Source organism: Biomphalaria glabrata, chromosome 8 (genome assembly GCF_947242115.1).
Source record: "Biomphalaria glabrata chromosome 8, xgBioGlab47.1, whole genome shotgun sequence".
NCBI lineage: Eukaryota > Metazoa > Mollusca > Gastropoda > Planorbidae > Biomphalaria > Biomphalaria glabrata.
Window position 1 is genome coordinate 22,106,950 of NC_074718.1, and position 19,276 is coordinate 22,126,225.

The 19,276-nt window shown below is 35.4% G+C and overlaps 1 protein-coding gene across 1 annotated transcript; it reads left to right on the plus strand.

Annotated features, from left to right (window-relative positions):
- The first annotated feature begins 10,119 nt into the window (after positions 1–10,119).
- On the plus strand, positions 10,120–17,146 carry LOC106068587 (uncharacterized). Its single transcript, XM_056038418.1, has 2 exons — positions 10,120–10,279; positions 14,447–17,146. Exon 2 carries the CDS (start codon positions 14,472–14,474, stop codon positions 16,989–16,991), a length of 2,520 nt encoding a protein of 839 aa, XP_055894393.1. The 5' UTR covers positions 10,120–10,279; positions 14,447–14,471; the 3' UTR covers positions 16,992–17,146.
- Positions 17,147–19,276: the final 2,130 nt, after the last annotated feature.

Here is a 19,276-nt window from a genome sequence, read left to right on the forward strand (position 1 = left end):
AAATATGTTTTCATACAAGCAATTTTTTCGAGGGTTAATAGACATTGGTGCACCGAGTGCGTTCTTTTAACATTACATTTAAAGAGTCCATTCATATGACGTCAAAGAAAAAAAAATCCATTACCTCACAATAGGCTAGTACCGGTACCATAAAAAAAAATGTCTTTATTTACACGAGATATTTAACGAGGGTTCATAGACATTGGTGCACTGAGTTCTAATAGATATTATTTAAAAAGGATCAAAGCCACATTGTTTTTGCGTTTTGTCTGTTAGCCGGTCTGTCCGTTATCTTGATATAAAAAAACAACTAAAAGTTATTAAAAATTGATTAACCTTTATTTTACGTTTCAAAACATCGCAATAATTTTTAGGTATGAACACAATTGAAAAGTTTATATAATAGATTGTTCCGGATGTTTGTATAAATAGTAAAATAAAAAGAGAATTTCAGATAAATGTAATACCGTTAATTAAATTTTTTGGATGGTCTCGTATAAAAATTAGATGTACTACAGCCACGTGGAGAGATTTTCATACCTTACTTTGGTGTTTGGATTCTGTTTTCCTTAAAAATCGGAACATAATATTAACGATAATTAGATTTTTTAATGTTTAAGGTAGAAAGTTAAATGTACTGTAAGAGAGTAGTGAGTTAAAATATTTTTCATAAAAATCCGTAAAAACATTATTTCGTAAATGAGAAGATTATTTGTTTATTAATTAGAAGAGGGAGTTCAAACAATTATTTGGCGTTAGTAGATTTTTAAATAAATTCGGAAATTTCTGGCGACGATTTGTAAGAAACAAAATCCGGAACTTTCTTTATCGATTACAAAACTTCTATGTTATGTTTTACAAGAAAATTAAATGTCTAAAAAGTAATTTTCAGTAATCAATTCTAGTAAATTACTTTTTTTAAAAGCCTTATGCGATTTCAAACAATCATTAGGCATAATTCATGTTTTATAAAACAATATCCGGAACATTTTTACACTTAATGAAATATAAGTCAGTATAGAGATTATGATTTAGCATTAATATGCTATTTACATAAAAAACGGAACAACATATTATTGATAATGTGTTTTTGCAACGTTTAAGCATGGAAATTGAATGTAATATAAGTTAGAAGAGCAAACAAACATTTGTTGGCGTTGATTAGTTTTGCACAAAAAATTCCGGAACAATCAATTTTAGATACTTAAAACTATTGAGATGTTATGGGAGGAACATTAAAGGGTAAATCAGATTTTCAATAGCTTTTAGAGTTCTAGTTTTTTAAATCTAATCGTGACGGACAGACCGACCAACAGACAAAACGCACAAAAATAAGCTTCTTTTATTCGGATGGGGGCACTAAACAAAAAATAAATAAAATCTGATTTTTAAAAAAAGTTTAAGGAATTGGTTTAGCACCTGATCATGTTGCGACGTTACGCTACTGCACGAAAATCGCTGCATAAAAAGTCCATTTAAAAAAATGTGCGTGATATTTACATACAAAGTGCATTAATAGCCTTTATAAACAAACAGAAATGTTTTCTTTTAATTTTAGCAGCTAGTTGACCAGAAAAAACGTCTTTAACTATTATTTGTATTTGTTGTAAACATTTCCTGTACATTTTAAAAATACATTTGACTTAGTGATACTGAAAATACACAAAAATTGTCCATCTTTGTTAGCATATTGTAACATTGCCTCCCTTACATTTACGTAATTGTTTTAGAATTGGTGTATTTTTATGAAAAAATCGCTTGCATAATTAATTTTATAAATTAAACGGTTTGCTTTTAGAAAACCAAAAGTAGCCGTTGCACCTAAACTTTTCAAGCCGGATTTAATGATGAAATAATATTTTTCATATCTCTTCTAGTTTTCGAGATCTGAGTGTGACAGACGGACAGACGGACATTTTGCACAAACCTAATAGCGGCTTTTTCCCCTTACGGGGGCCGCTAAAAATGGCTGCCTAATCGTGCGGTTTGTGCGCTGGACCGTCGTTTGGATTTATTGATGGTCCCGGGTTCAAACCCTGCCCGCTCCCATCCCCCGTCGTCCTGCGGGAGGTTTGGACTAGGAACTAAACTATCCTCAACTCTGGAGGAACATCCGAAACATGTAAAACATTTTACAAACAAAAAAAGCAAATTACAAACTCAAAATTCTATGAGCGTAGCCATAAGGGTTTTGAGTTTAAACCCACCTTCAGCGGAGTTTGAAGCTAAAAAATATAAGAAAAAGCAAATTATGCACTCAAAATGCTATGAGTATAGCCAAATGGATTTTGAATTTAAACACCCCTCCAGCAGGGTTTGAAGCTAAAACAATATCTCTTCAATATAAAAAAAAGCAAATTACACACTTTAAAATGCTATGAGCGTTTAAACCCCTCTCCAGAGGAGATTGATGTTAAAAAAAACTCTTCAAAATAAGAACAAAAAGCAAATTACACACTAAAAATCTTTCAGTGTAGCCATTTTAAACCAATGTGGGGCTGAGGGGGAGGGGAATCCCCGTAACCACCCCCCGAAATATATATATATATATATATATATATATATATATATATATATCAATAATAATATATACGATAATTAAATTTTATAACCTTTTAGCTAGAAATTTAATTTAATGTAAGACAGAAGTGCGATTTTACATAAATAGAGTTAAAATGTTTGTCATAAAAATCCGGAACAACCGATTTTCGTAAATGAGAACAAAATTATTTGTTTTATTTTTTAGAAGAAGGATTTTAAACAGTTATTGACATTTGTTAGGAACTTATCACCGGTAACTACCACTCTCCGTGGTTTCTTTTCTGAGACAATACTGTCAGAGATGTAGTGACCTTTCCATTGCTGGGGGAAAGCTTGGGCGGTAAAATTGCAAGTCCTGGGCTGCCCACACGTCAGCACACCATACTGACCGGGTCCAAAGGGATGGCAAGCCATCACAATTTGGGGTGAGGTGGCTGCAAGAGTTTGCCAGAGAGCAGTAGTCTTACTACTGTCAAAGCAAGACTAGGATACTAGTTCAGAGCACAAATACTGCACCTCAAGTAAACATTAATGGCCAACCAGTAGAAATTGTTGATCACTTTTGCTATCTTGGCTCCATCATATCCAACAATACTCTACAGGATAAAGACATTAACAACAGGATAAGCCAAAGCAAACCATGTCACGGTTGCAGAAAAAAAGTGTGGGACAACATATTGCTGACTAACAATACTAAAGCCTTAGTCTACTGGACCTTTCTGTTGAGCACTTTGCTATATGGTAGTGAAACATGGTCAACCTACTCATGGCAGGAAAAAAAAGTTGAATGTCTTCCAGCTCCGATGCCTAAGGCAGATCTTTAAAATAAGGTGGCAAGATAAAATAACCAATGAGACAGTGCTACGAAGAGCAGGGTGCCATGACATCGGCTCTGTTATCAGCAGCAAATGCCTTGGCTGGCTTGACCAAGTTGGTAGAATACCAGTAGGTCGACTTCAATAAGATATTCTCTATGGCGATCTAATAGAAGGCAGATGAGCCGCTGGTCGCCCACTTTTACGGTATACAGATGTATGCAAATGCGACATGAAGCTCTTCAAAATCTACACTAGCAGCTGGGAAAAAGTAGCACTGGATAGATCCACACGGAGAGACAGCATAAAGGAAAGGTCTCGGTTTGCAGATGCCATACACAACAGAAGCAGAAAGAAGGGTGAAAATGCAACGACGCCTGGTGATTACATATGTCCAACCTGCGACCGCAGCTGTGTATCAAGGATTGGCCTCCTTAGTCACACAAGAAGTTGCAAAGGGAAAAGATCGTCACTCGAGACGTAAAATGACACATTGGCATTAGTAGACTTTTATATAAAATTCGGAACAGCTTTGGCGATGATTTGTAAGAAAATTAATAAAAGTAATGTAGGCCGATTTCTTCTTCAAAACAAAATCCGAAACATTCTTAACCAATAATTTTTTGTTTTGCTATGTTTCAGCAAGAAAATTTAATGTAAAATAAGTCTAAAAAATTATTGTCAATAATCGATTCTATTAAGATAATTCCTTTTTTTTTTAAATCCTGAAAAACCTAGTGTCGATATTTTTGGAAAAAAAAGTAATTTGACATAAATTTGTTTTAATATGAAAATACGGAACAATTTGATATCGATAATTAAACTATAGTGACGTATTGTCCAAGAATATAAGTGTAATGTAAGTCAAATATGCGATTTTAAAGAATCATTTGGCATAATTTATTTTTTATAAAACAATACTAGGAACAACTTTATAGTTAATGAAATATAAGTCAGTATGGAGATTTTCATTTAGCATTTATATGCCATTTAATTTAAAAAAACCGGAACCAAATATGATTGATCATGTGTTTTAGCAACGTTTAAGCAAGGAAATTAAATGTAATATAAGTTAGAAGAGCAAATAAACATTCGTTGGCATTGATTAGTTTTTACAACAAAAAAAAAAATCCGGTACATTCTATTATAAATCCTATTGCGACGTTTTGGAAGGAACATTAAAGGTTAAATCAGATTTCAATAGCTTTTAGTGTTTTTTTTTTAATTTAAATGTGACGGACAGGCCGACCAACAGAGAAAACGCACAGAAATAGGTGGCTTTTATCCTGATGAGTGCACTAAACAAAAATTAAATAAAAATCTGATTATTTAAAAATTTTGAGGGAATTAGTTTTGTGTATGTTGGCTATGTACATGTCACGCCACTGCACGCTACTGCACGAAATTCGCTGCATAAAAAGTCCATTTTAAAAAATGTGCGTGATATTTACATACGAAGGGCATTCTTAGCCTTTTATAAACAATAATAAATGTTGTTTTTTTAATTTTAGAAGCTACTAGACATATGTTACCCGCGACCCGCGGGTCTTTATTTGCGCATTACTGTGGATATAGTCACTGAGAGTGTTTTGTAAACAATTAAACGAAATAATAATGTAATAAGTAAAGCGAATGTGTCAATGTAAAAATAGTGTGAATGAAGCTATCAAATCAAAGTAGCTAATAGGCTTAAATCCATTTTTTCAAATTAAAACATTTGCTTGTAGGCCTACATACATTTGATTAAAATTTGAGATGAAAAAACTAAATTTTGTATGTTCATGTGTTAAAGTATAAAGTAGATCTTGAGGTAGACATAGATCTAAATCTACACTAATCTAGAGGCTTTTATAGAGTTCATTCTGTGTTGCGCATGCGTGACCTTTTTTCATGAATGAATATAGGCCTATCTCAACACGGCTACGCAGCTTTATTTAGTGAACAGCGAACGAATGTATTAAAAATGCTTTAGAAAAACAATTAATTTGATTAAAATATGAAATGAATGTACAATAATTAGTATGTTTATGTGTTAAAGCATAAAACTATCTTTGCGAAAAGATGTTTTATCATCTTAGAGTTCAATAAGAGTTTTAGACCTAGGCCTAGGAATAGACTCAGTAGAGAGATGTGTTAATCACTGTTAATGTGAAACCATTTGGTAAAGGATGTTCGCCAGACATTATCTTATCTTATCTTATATAATACAGACGTTACTTCAAAAAAGAAGATGATTACGTCCTACGCGTCATGCATTTAGTCATGCATATTAACCAATGACTTAAATTCTGCCAAGTCACTGGTTTTCCTGGCTAGCTCAGGCAACCCATTCCATGCGCACCCGCGGCCTACGGGTCTTAGTTTGTGTTTACTAATCTAGTGGATTTGATTTAGATGTATGTTAAACTTAACTAATGATCCTTTCAAGTTTTTTTCTCTTTTTTCTCTTTCGCTACGAAAATAAAATTAGGTTTGCGAAAATGGGTTTACCCGAAGTCGATACATTCTTATCTATTAAAAACGAAAAGAACGATAGCTTTGTCCAATGAATGGGATTATAAAGGGAACAATTAAACGAAATAATGTTTAGTACGCGATTCATGAATGAATATAGATCTAGGCCTATCTCAACTCGGCTTCGCAGCTTTCGTAAACGAATGTAGCTTTAAAAACCAAATTTGAATGTTTATTTGATCAAAATATGAAATGAATGGACTTTAATTAATATGTTTATGTGTTAAAGTATAAAACTATCTGTTCGAAGAGAAGTTTTATCATCTTAGAGTTGAATTAGATTTTTAGATCTAGGGATGGGATTATAAAGTAAACAATTAAACGAATTAATATTTAGTACGCGATTCATTACGGAATTGTCTAATGAAAGAATGTTCGTCAGGAAATCTGTAATCACAGGTATAAGGAACTAATTAATGTAAAAAATGCTTTTGAAACACAAAATTGAAGGTTAATTTTATTATATAATGAAATCAACGGACCTTCTTTTGTATTTTCATGTGTCAAAGTAAAAAACTATGTGCGCAAAGTGTATTTCTTAAAATTAGATCTAGGTCTAAATCCTTTCGATCTTTTCTCATGTCAACACTGTAGACATGGCCTAGATCCATAAAATACTATAGCTGTAATAGAGTCGGACAACATTATTTTTTTTTAGGGTCTTACATTTGTTTTAGGGCTACAATGCATACACTATGGTCTAAGTTGGTACCCAAGAAACATCCCTGCCAAGTTTTATCAAGATTGGTCAAGAGGTTTTGATGTATATAAGTAACATACATACATACACCTCACATTCTACTTTATAATATAGATTTAACCAGAAAGACACAGTTAACTAATATTTATATTTGTTGTTAACATTTCATATACATTTTATAAATATATTTGACTTAGTAATACTAAAGATACACAAAAGATTATCTTTCTTTGTTAACATATTTTACATTATCTCCCTTACATTTATGTATTGTTTTAGAATTGGAATATTTTTTATGAAAAAAATTGCTTGCTTAATTAATTTTATAAACGTAACGGTTTGCTTTTAGAAAAAAAAAAGGAGCACCTAAACTTTGGAAGCCGCATCGCATGGTGAAATAATATTTTTTATTTCTCTTCTAGTTTTTGAGATCTGAGTGTGACTGACGGACTAACCTAATAGCGGCTTTTCTCCTTAGGGGGGCCACTAAAAATACTGCATTAAATTGTCGATCTATTTACCTGTTGAAAAATTCAAAATAGGTTTCAGTCATGTCAAAAATTCTAATTGATTCAGGTAGAGTATATGTCTTCAATTGATTGTATCTTGAACTAAGTGCATCTTATTGTGTATGTTTGTGTTGTACTTCCCTATGGGATTGTCCACACGTTGAAGCATGAGCCTGGTTTGATGACGATCTTATTTCACATAGCCTCTTTTTTTTTCTAGGTCATTATTAATTTAATGGTAATGTGTTGTTTGAAAAAATAAATGAAAGATATTACCATTCAATAGTTTAAGATAACAATACAATACACAGAACCTATTCCCTTTACCTCAGTTATGTTTGTTATTACAAAACTTATCATAGGTTGCAAACTCTTCATGCGTTATTACAAACACATATGGACATGCATTTTAAAAACGACTCTATCAATTCTCCTAGATATTTGATAGTTTCTGTGTTTCTTAGGGAAACAATAACTAGCTTATTGGCCACACAGGGAAAACTCTGATTTAGTCGTTATAATTTTTAAAAAGGTAATCATCTTAAAATTAACTTGGGCTTACTCCTTTTTATTCTGAATTCTCACAGAGGCCTAAGTAGGCCTATAAACTAGTCTTCTTTGTTCATCTCACACAGAACATCTAAGTAGGCCTATAAACTAGTCTTCTTTGTTCATCTCACAGAACATCTAAGTAGGCCTATAAACTAGTCTTCTTTGTTCATCTCACAGAACATCTAAGTAGGCCTATAAACTAGTCTTCTTTGTTCATCTCACAGAACATCTAAGTAGGCCTATAAACTAGTCTTCTTTGTTCATCTCACACAGAACATCTAAGTAGGCCTATAAACTAGTCTTCTTTGTTCATCTCACACAGAACATCTAAGTAGGCCTATAAACTAGTCTTCTTTGTTCATCTCACACAGAACACCTAAGTAAGAGTCGATACATTAATTGGCTCGTTCTTTGTGTAAACGCCTTGTCAAATTTTGAAATAAATTAGTGTTACATTGTATTTGATCAAAGTGATCATTGATTTGAGACTCTTTTGGGACATGCACAATCGTCCTCATCATCTTGGTGTAGTGATGTCAAGACACAGGAAACTACCAAACTAAGACTCTACACTACCACCAGCAGGAAGTCATCAGCATTACTGTGTTAAGAACATCCCATGTCTATGGTTCAGAAACTTATTGCCATTGTTCACATTTTGTTCTGTCGAATGTCTTATTACGTGCTTCTTTTTCAAAGAAGTTTTTTGTTCAGCTCAGGAAGTTGTATGTACTTCTTAAACTGTTCTAAACATTTATTACAGATCGCAATCAGTTTTTCAATGTCAACAACCTGTTATTCAACATTTGTGTTTCAAGGTTATGCTCTTTTCCTTGATTGATCATTATAATTTGGTCGAAAATAAGGAATACCTGGCAACATCGATTATCAAGAGTTAGATTTAAAGTTTACTCGAGAATATCCAGATGTTCTACTGCTGGATCAAAAGAGAAAGTATTTTATCATCAAAGTTTAAACCACAGATCTATATCTATATGTATATTATATTTTACATTGTCCTTTCAACCTTAAGCACCGCATAAATATTGAGGGAACCAATTTAAACATGGCAGCCAGCTTGAACTGTGCCAATGAAGAATGGTAAGAGAGAACAAATCCTGTCCATATTGAGAAGCCCCATTGGTTCCCCAAGAGGATTAGAATGGACAGCAAAAAGGGATACAAAGGATGGGTTAAAAAGTGACTAGATTTTTAATGGAGGGGAGAGGACCAAGTTGGTGAATGTCTGTTTCGGACTATTCATTTAGAGAACGCAAAACCAAATAAGACTATTAGTTACTAGAACTGGTGAATCAGATTTATGATGTTGGGGTGCATTACTTGGGCACGTTATCTTGCAGGAATTTTACACAAGTACAATAGGAAGTAGTCAGTCACTCGAGCATAAAGCATGTCCATGTGACTCGTCATATTATTTTGAGCGGTTCTCCAAATGGGGGAAAGCCGCAATTAGTTTTGTGAAGTGTGTCAGGTGCAAAGGGAAAAGATCGTCTCTTGAGACGTAACATGCCACATTGGCATTAGTAGACTTTTCATATTAGATTATATTACTTGAAAAGATAATGAAAATCCAATTAATCATATTGTTGTAACTCTCTAAGGCAGGCACTCAACGAAAGACAGGTTGACAAGAGTAAATGATGTATTTATTTAGTATAACTAGTATAAGCATCAACAAATAGTAATAGTTACTAGTTAGACTTGAACGTCTGCTATAAAGTCACAGGGAGTAATCTGTCTTTAGTTCTAAGAGTCCTACTTCATACCAGAACACAGAACAGACCACCGACACACTTCCCAGTGTCGCTCCAGGTCTCCTAAACACAGTTCCCTAGTATCACACAGGACAGCACTCAGCACCAGACTGTTCAAACTCCCATGACTTTTAGCCGGCTTACCACAGTCCTTCTTCCTGTCTCTATTTGTCTTTCACTAGTCGTGTTCAGTAGTGCTCAGATGCGCACCATTAGTGTAGCGCGGGAGCGGGGTTACAACAATATTTTGAATCCTGCAACGTTCAGTCGCAATGGCAGCTATATGTCTTCTGAAAGCGAAACGTATTGTTTTTTTTAAATCAATTTGCAAGTCATTGATTCATAAAACAAAATTACAAAGAAAGTTTGTGTAAATACATAAATTCAGAATTGGTCTCCGTAGGACCCAAGCAAGTTAAAAGGCAGGTTCTGGCATCATTTAGAGATTCATGTGCTTTTTTTGTAACTTCTCATTAAGAAAAACAATATTAACCTCAAACTCTTAAACTTTGTTAATTGATTGGTTTAAATGTACTTTTACTCAGACTCTAGCTCTTGAGTTGAATGATGAAGAACTGAAGTCTAAACATATCAGGACACTAGCGCAGCACTCCGCCCATACAATTTCTCATGTGACTTCGATACTTTTCTACAAGGAAGAGCCTGTGATTTTTTTTTTTACACTAAGTTACCTGAAGATAGCATCTGATGAATAATAGGTAAATGACAAATGACAAAATGCCACAGTTAAACATTAAATAGTGACGCAGGTGATCCGTGACAGGTTGAAAGTATATAAGGTCAAGACTGACCAACAAAAAACAATTGTCGTTCTAAGTCTTCTAGGAACACCATCAAGAAGAAGATATTCAGGTAAGTTTTCAAATCTGTTCAATGTGTAGACAATTTCTACTGTACGAATTCAATACGTCGCTTTCTTTTTTTGGAAGAGAGGCAAAACGCTTTTTGACAGAATACTTGTTGAACAGAGCATACTTAACTTAACACTGAATTTTGTTGTACTGTTCCCGTTTTGTTTTTAATAATGATGAAAAGAAATACACAATAAACCAGTGTTTCTCAAACTGTGTTCCGCGGAACCCTAGTGTTTCGCGAGGTCTGACTAGGTGTTCCACGAACTACTGGAATAATTAACTAGTAAGCCATCACGTAAATTAACCTCTCTCTAAAAAATTAGCAAAGTGTTCAGCTAAATACTCAGAATGTGCCAAGTGTTCAGCTAAATACTCAGAATGTGCCAAGTGTTCAGCTAAATACTCAGAATGTGCCAAGTGTTCAGCTAAATACTCAGAATGTGCCAAGTGTTCCGTTAAGAAAAAAAAAGCTTGGGAAACACTGCAGTAAACGAAACAAGCATTCGAGACTTAGCTTTAAAATATTAATCAATATTGTTTAAATATGAGGAGGGAAAACCAAATAAGAGTATTGGTTACTAGAACTAGTGTATATAGCCGCTCCATGGTACTTTGGCAGACAAAGAAAGCAATTATTAAACAAGGTTACAAAGACAGTTTGTGTGGAAACACAAACTCAAATCGGACCCCGAAGACCTAGTCTTGGCCAGGATTCGAACACGGACTTCCGGTTCCAAGTGCTTTACCCCTCAGCCACAGCATCTCCATATATTCATTTAGCGTACACTTATATTTTTTAAAATAATAATTATTAAAATTATCCATGCATTCAAAATTAATAACATGTTACATGTAATAAAGAGAAACTAAAAATGATTTAATATGCTTACAAAATTAGATAAGCTGGCAACAACAAAAAATAATTTTTGACCTACTTTATGCTTTAGGCTTAGGTAGTGAGCTAGCTTAGAAATGACTTGCACAAGACTTTCCCCTCTTAAATAAAAATTAATATCTCCATTGCCATTTGTCATACAAACTAGATCTCGATCTAGCTAGATCTTGACCTAGTTCTAGATCTTTAATCTAAGGACTAATGAGGATATGTCAAAACTGTGCGCTACAGTAGTAGATTTTAAATTTATAGTTAAAACGAAGTTCGTATCAAAATTCTGTTTTAAAAACAACATTTCAATCAGTATTCCATTCAATGAGTTAGTTAATAAATGCAAAATATATTTTATAATGATCCATTCACACCTTTTCCATTATGACCTTAGATGCATTTTTTCGTTTCAAATGCGCCAATCCATGAATGAAGCTTGAGTTATTAATGAATAAGTCTGTGACCTTTTTAAATAACTTACCTCCCCTGAAGTTTTACATTTAAAAGTGGTGTTTTTTTTAGCGGCCCCCGAAAGGGGAAAAGACGTTATTAGTTTTGTGCGAAATGTCTGTCCGTCTGTCCGTCTGTCCGTCCGTCCTGTTTAGATCTCGTAAACTAGAAAAGATATTGAAAATCCGACATCACAATATTTTAGACCATTCAAAGTTCTGATGCAACGGCTACTTTTTTTTTTCTGAAAGCGAAAAATCTAATTTTTAAAATCAGTTATGCAAGCAGTTTTTTAAAAAGAAAAAGCTAATTAGTATGTATTATAAGTTAGACCTAATTTGAAATGAATAGCAATCTTATAAACTTCATTTTTCTGAACATTTTTTTTATTGCGGAATTTTTTAATTTTTTTTTGAGGATTCGAATAAAAGATTGAGCCTTTTTAAAACAATTAGATCAATTAAAAGACATCAGTTAGGCCAGGGGAGGTGTGGTGGCTGAGCGGTAAAGCGCTTGGCTTCCGAACCGGGGGTCCCGGGTTCGAATCATGGTGAAACTGGGATTTTCAACTTTGGAATCTTTGGGCGCCTCTTGAGTCCACTCAGCTCTAATGGGTACCTGACATTAGTTGGGGAAAAGTATAGGCGGTTGGTCGTTGTGCTGGCTACACGACACCCTCGCTAACCGTAGGCCACAAAAAGAGATGAACTTTACATAATCTGCCCACAAGGTCTAAAAGGGGAACTAGTTAAGCCAGGTTCACATCTAACTTTACATTCACTTACACCTATTCTTTGATCTGCGGGACCGTTGGGGCACTACACAAGATCTGTTAAACTTCTTTCTCCATTCTTATATCTCATTTGTCTTTGATATAATTTCATTTGGATGTTCTTTCTGAAAATATTGAAGCCTGCCTGGGTGGACCTCTTCGGGGGCCGATTTTGAGTTTGTGTTTCCACACAAACTGTCTTTTGTAACCTTGTTTTTTATCTGCTTGCACATGCAATTTAAAAAATTAAATGGTTCACTTTCAGAAAAGAAAAAAATTAGCCGTTGGATCAGAACTTTGAATGATCTAAAATATCATGATGTCCGATTTCATTTTCTCTTCTAGTTTTTGAGATCTAAACGGGACGGACGGACGGACGGACAGACATTCCACACAAAACTAATAGCGTCTTTTCCCCTTTCGGGGGCCGCTAAAAATATATGACAGTGTATAAAATTATTATAAAAAACTAACTCGTGTATTGTGTACGTGTTTAAGTTGCTAGCCTTTAAAACTTCTTGCTTTTTATTCGCTGGTAAACTGAAAACTGTTTTCTATTGAACTTGTTTGATGTGCTCTTCACCTACAGACAATACATTGGTCCGTAACTAAAGAGGCAAAGCAACAAGTTCAATAATGCATTTAACTCCTATTTAATTGTGAAATAAAAGAGGAAACTAAACATTCATTGAAAATAAAAAGAAAAGAAAAATTGGGGAGTGAAACCAAAGTAGCTAACCAGCCAAGCCATTCTACTGTAGGCGAAATGTTGGTTTGAAATAAATGATTCAACTTTTTTTACTTGAATTTTTTACTTGTGCTTTTGATCACGTTCCTCCTGCCTTCCACGTTTTGATTATGAGGTCAATGTCAGCTAATTTTGAGCTAATTGTGAGCTATTTCGGCTAGAATTTCGTTTCAGTTTTAATTTGATGTCAACCTATGAAATAACACAGTAACAAAATTATATGATTTTAGTTAGTACGAAACAGCTACGTAAACCTGTGTATATTCAGCCCAACTTAAAGTAAGCCATGTATTCTACTTTACACCTAAATAAAATAAAAATACGGGTAATCTACCTTAGAAATAACACACGTAGTTTACAGAACCTTTAAACGTGTTTACACAAACTTCACTGTACACGTAGTTCACCGTAAACATAGCCCACTGAAAAATTCAGTCCACAGTAAAACATAGTCCACTTAATATTTCAGTCCACAGTAAACATAGCCCGACATGAAATTCCCTCCGGCAGCTTCTGCAACTGAGTTGGTGCCAAATGTAATGCGATGCGTTCCTTTGGATCACATCAGCAAGGTCGAGAGAGGGATCATGACGCATGGGCCACCCATGACCCCTTTATCCAAGGCCCAGGAATGCGTCCCGGAGAGGAAACTCTGGTGCTGCTGCAAAGCGGCTAAAACAACACGGGAGACAACAGGATAAACATAGCCCATTGAACACTTCAGTCCACAGTAAACCTAGCCCACTTAACTCTTCAGTATTCTTACTCGTAGACCTCTACACGGATTCCTAAAACGAAGTCGCCTGTTCACTAGGTTCACTAAATGGTGTAAGACAACTAGCGAATACATGATTTGAAACAGACACCTAAGTATCACCAAGCTGCAGCCAATATTGTTTGGTCTGCATTTATGTTTAGGATCACTAGATCTATGACAATAGAGAAAAGACAGATTTGTGAGAAATGGCTCACAAATACTTGTTACTCTAATAAGTAGTTAATGAAATGTTTCTTTGTTCTGTAGAATTATAAAAATGTGACTTGTACTTAGCGTTGAAACAGATTCCAATCAAGAAAAAAAATCGATCTGCTTTCTTACTTCATAGAACCTGTGAAATGAAATGAACGAGAGAAAGAGAACAATAGAGAAAAAGGCAGAAACAGAAGGCAGTACTATCTAATTGACTGATATTTCATTGAATTTTTAAATGCATACGATTTAAACAGATTATAAGACTTTCTAAATCATTACCTTGTACACAGAGATGACTCAGAAACATGAAGTCAATTTTTTTTCTTTCCTTTTCAGAAACATTAGGATCCAACAGTAAACCATGATTTCTCAACATTTAATTCTAGGACTGGTTGTGCTGACCTTAACTAACACAGATTATACATCAGGGCAATATACATATAAGTCTAATGTACCTTCCAGCAACACAGTTTATGTTCCGTCCTCAAGCAGTCAATATGTGCCTAGCAAAGTTAACCAGTACTCTCCAAGCACAGTAAGCCAATATGTACCAATCTCAAACAGTCAATATGTAGCGCCAAGCAAGGATCAGTATGCTGCTCCAAGCTCTAATCCGTACTATGAACCAAGCAACAATCAGTATGTAGCTCCAAGCAAAGATCAGTATGTTGTTCCAAGCAAAGACCAGTATCTTGTTCCAAGTAAGGACCAGTATGTTGCTCCAAGCAAAGATCAGTATGTTGCTCCAAGCTCTAACCAGTACAATGCACCAAGCAAGGATCAATACGTCGTCCCAAACAAGGTCCAATATATTGTTCCAAGCAAAGACCAGTATGTTGCTCCAAGCAAGGACCAGTATGCTGCTTCAAGCAAGGACAAGTATGTTGCTCCAAGTAAAGATCAGTATGTTGCTCCAAGCAAAGATCTGTATGTAGCTCCAAGCACTAATCCGTACTATGAACCAAATAACAATCAGTATATTGCTCCAAGTAAAGATCAGTATGTTGCCCCAAGCAAAGATCAGTATGGTGTTCCAAGCAAAGATCAGTATGTTGCTCCAAGCAAGGACCAGTATGTTGCTCCAAGCAAGGATCAGTATGTTGCTCCAAGCAAGGACCGGTATATTGCTCCAAGTAAAGATCAGTATGTTGCCCCAAGCAAAGATCAGTATGGTGTTCCAAGCAAAGATCAGTATGTTGCTCCAAGCAAGGACCAGTATGCTGCACCAAGCAAAGATCAGTATATTGCTCCAAGTAAAGATCAGTATGTTGCCCCAAGCAAAGATCAGTATGGTGTTCCAAGCAAAGATCAGTATGTTGCTCCAAGCAAGGACCAGTATGTTGCTCCAAGCAAGGATCAGTATGTTGCTCCAAGCAAGGACCAGTATATTGCTCCAAGTAAAGATCAGTATGTTGCCCCAAGCAAAGATCAGTATGGTGTTCCAAGCAAAGATCAGTATGTTGCTCCAAGCAAGGACCAGTATGCTGCACCAAGCAAAGATCAGTATATTGCTCCAAGTAAAGATCAGTATGTTGCCCCAAGCAAAGATCAGTATGGTGTTCCAAGCAAAGATCAGTATGTTGCTCCAAGCAAGGACCAGTATGTTGCTCCAAGCTCTAACCAGTACAATACACCAAGCAAGGACCAATATGTTCTCCCAAGCAAAATCCAATATGTTGCTCCAAGTAAAGGTCAGTATGTTGCTCCAAGCAAAGATCAGTATGCTGCACCAAGCAAGGACCAGTATGTTGCTCCAAGCAAGGACCAGTATGTTGCTCCAAGCAAAGATCTATATGTTGCTTCAAGTAAAGATCAGTACGTTGCTTCAAGCTCTAACCAGTACAATGCACCAAGCAAGGACCAATATGTTATCCCAAACAAAATCCAATACGTTGCTCCAAGCAAAAATCAGTATGTTGCTCCAAGTAAAGGTCAGTATGTTGCTCCAAGTAAAGGTCAGTATGCTGCACCAAGCACTAATCCGTACTACGAACCTAATAACAATCAATATGTTGCTCCAAGCAAAGACCAATATGTATCTCCAAGCAATAATCAATATGTTGCTCCAAGCAAAGACCAGTATGTTGCTCCAAGCAAAGACCAGTATGTTGCTCCAAGCAAAGACCAATATGTCTCTCCAAGCAATAATCAATATGTTGCTCCAAGCAAAGACCAGTATGTTGCTCCAAGCAAAGACCAATATGTATCTCCAAGCAATAATCAATATGTTGCTCCAAGCAAAGACCAGTATGTTGCTCCAAGCAAAGACCAATATGTTGCTCCAAGCAAAGACCAATATGTCGCTCCAAGCAATAACCAATATGTTGCACCAAGCAAGAACACTTACTATGTGCCTAGTTTTGTTCAATCTGCTGTTCCCAGCAACACTCAGTACTTTATAGCAAGCAACAGTCAGTACGTAGCACCAAGCAGCAATCAATACGTAGCACCAAGCAGCAATCAGTACGTAGCACCAAGCAGCAATCAATATGTAGCACCAAGCAGCAATCAATATGTAGCACCAAGCAGCAATCAATATGTAGCACCAAGCAGCAATCAATATGTAGCACCAAGCAGCAATCAATATGTAGCACCAAGCAGCAATCAATATGTAGCACCAAGCAGCAATCAATATGTAGCACCAAGCAGCAATCAATATGTAGCACCAAGCAGCAATCAATATGTAGCACCAAGCAGCAATCAATATGTAGCACCAAGCAGCAATCAGTATGTAGCACCAAGCAGCAATCAATATGTAGCACAAAGCAACCAGTACGTAGCACCAAGCAACAACCAATATGTTGCCCCAATTACTAAACCATATGTAGCAGCAACAACCGCTAAGCCTTATGCAGTACCAAGCAAACAAAGCGGCTATTAATTATTATAGTAAGATAAACTACTGAAGATACACAACCACTAACAAAAAAAAGAACAAAATAGAACGACTTACGACCCAATACAATTTCAAAAGAACTAAAAGAAAAATAAATATTCAAGAACGAAACTACTCCAAATAAAAACGCAATGAAAACATTTTGCATGTTGTATTCTTTATTGTATACAGTATGTACAAATACTTTAGAGATGCTATTGATACAGTCCTAGATTGCTGGTTCAACCTCTGAGTCTTTGAACAGTTCCAGATAACATTTAAAATGTCATTAAAAGGATCAATGAATTAATAAAAGTACTAATGACTTTACATAATTCATGTAAAACTAAAATGTTATTTAACCTTGGTAGGCCAGTAATATAATATGCATCCTCTGTTTGGCCTATCAACATTAAGCACACAAAATAGAGCAGTGAGATTCATAACAAACGAATATTCACATAAGACTAGAGTAACACCTTTAGTAAAATCACTAAATTTAGAAAGCCTTCAGGAAAGAAGGCTCAAAAGTAAAGTAGCAATTATACATAAAACACTTAACCATAATCTTCAAATACAAATACAAAATTTAATAAAATACTCAGAAAGACATAAAGATAAAGGCACATTCCTCGTTCTATATGCTATAACAAATGTGTACTAATGCTCCTTCTTCTCTAGCGCTATTAGAGCATGGAATGGGTTGCCTGAGCCAGCCAGGAAAACCAATGACTTGGCAGAGGTTATGTCATTGGTTAACATGCATGACTAGATTCATGGACGCGTAGGACGTAATCATCTTCTTTTGAAGGAACGTCTGTATTATATAAGATAAGTTAAGAATATTGCAAATATTTTCTAGCTCAAAATTAGCAAATGAGCGCAGTCTTTTACGTAGCTACTGACACCAATTGCTAATTAATATATTGTCTCACAGAACACGGCCATCTTTAGAAAAAATACAGTTTAAAACACAAATGTGCAATTAACATCTGGTTTGAAACAGATGCAAAGCCTAAAGATTGTCAATCAATTCCATTCAGTATGCAGATTTATGCAAACAATAATAATTTAATGCATATATTAATGCATAACCCAGTCAGCGACCGCATTATTTAAGCTCGACTCCAATCAAACCATATCAAAATCACTGCCATCCAAGTAGGCCTATATGCCCCTCAGAAGATGCAGAAGAAACCATCAAAGATAATTTTTATAATCAACTTCAAACCACACTTGATGAAACACCCAGCCATGACCTATTTTACTGATGGGAGACACTTACGCCAAAATCAATCCCAACCAAACTGTATAGGGAACATATGGCTCTACAGAAAACATCAGTGGTAATGGTGAGCACTTGATTTCTCTCTGAGCATCCAATAGCCTTTCAATTGGAAACACATATTTTAAGCACAAACAAAAGGGGCGTAACTAGGGATTTGGGGGCCCGGGGGGATTGACCTCTTTGGGGGCCCCTTTGACATTCGACATATGACATGGGATAATGTACGCAAAAATATATAAGCCCCAAATCAAATTGGTTCAGTATATCAGTAAACTTAACAAAAAGTAATCAAGACTCTTTTAATGAAAAATACCTTTATTTATTAGTTAAATAATGCACAAGTGACAAATCTAAATTGATATCGCTTCACGTCGTGCATTCTGTGGCCTGAGTTAGCGGTATTCGGAGGAGGTTGCAAAGTTTGAGCACACGTAATTCCTATATGAAGCCTGTTTACTCAATTGGTGATTGTATTACTGGTTTGTTGATGAAAAGTGCTCGTGCATCAATGACATCATTGAAAAAGCGATTTGCCATTTATTTCATCATACAAACAGGAAAAGTAGCACAGTTGGTCATAAGCGGGTCTTCATCTAACAGGTGTCTTGGTTCAAGAAGAAACCAAAAGGTATCCATTTTCTTTACAGCCTTTGAAATCTGCCCTTCATCTCCATATGAAATCTGTCCAGCACTTCTGTCGCAACACGTTTGAATTGCAGTTCTATTGACAGTCCTACATTAGAACTCAACTTCCCATCAAGTCTTTTCTTTCTTCTGGTTGTTTTGATTACAGGGATTCAATACCTTCTTTTGCTTTTTCGATGGATTGGGTTTTTGTCAGTTTCTCATCATTTTGCAGAAAGCATGAAAGGGTACTAATTTCTACTAATTTCAAATATATTAATTTATGTATTTACAAATAAATTTCGGACACCCATTTGCGCCCCCCCCCTAGGTGGGGGCCCGGGGGGATTTTAAAATTCTCCCCCCACCCCCCCCCTTA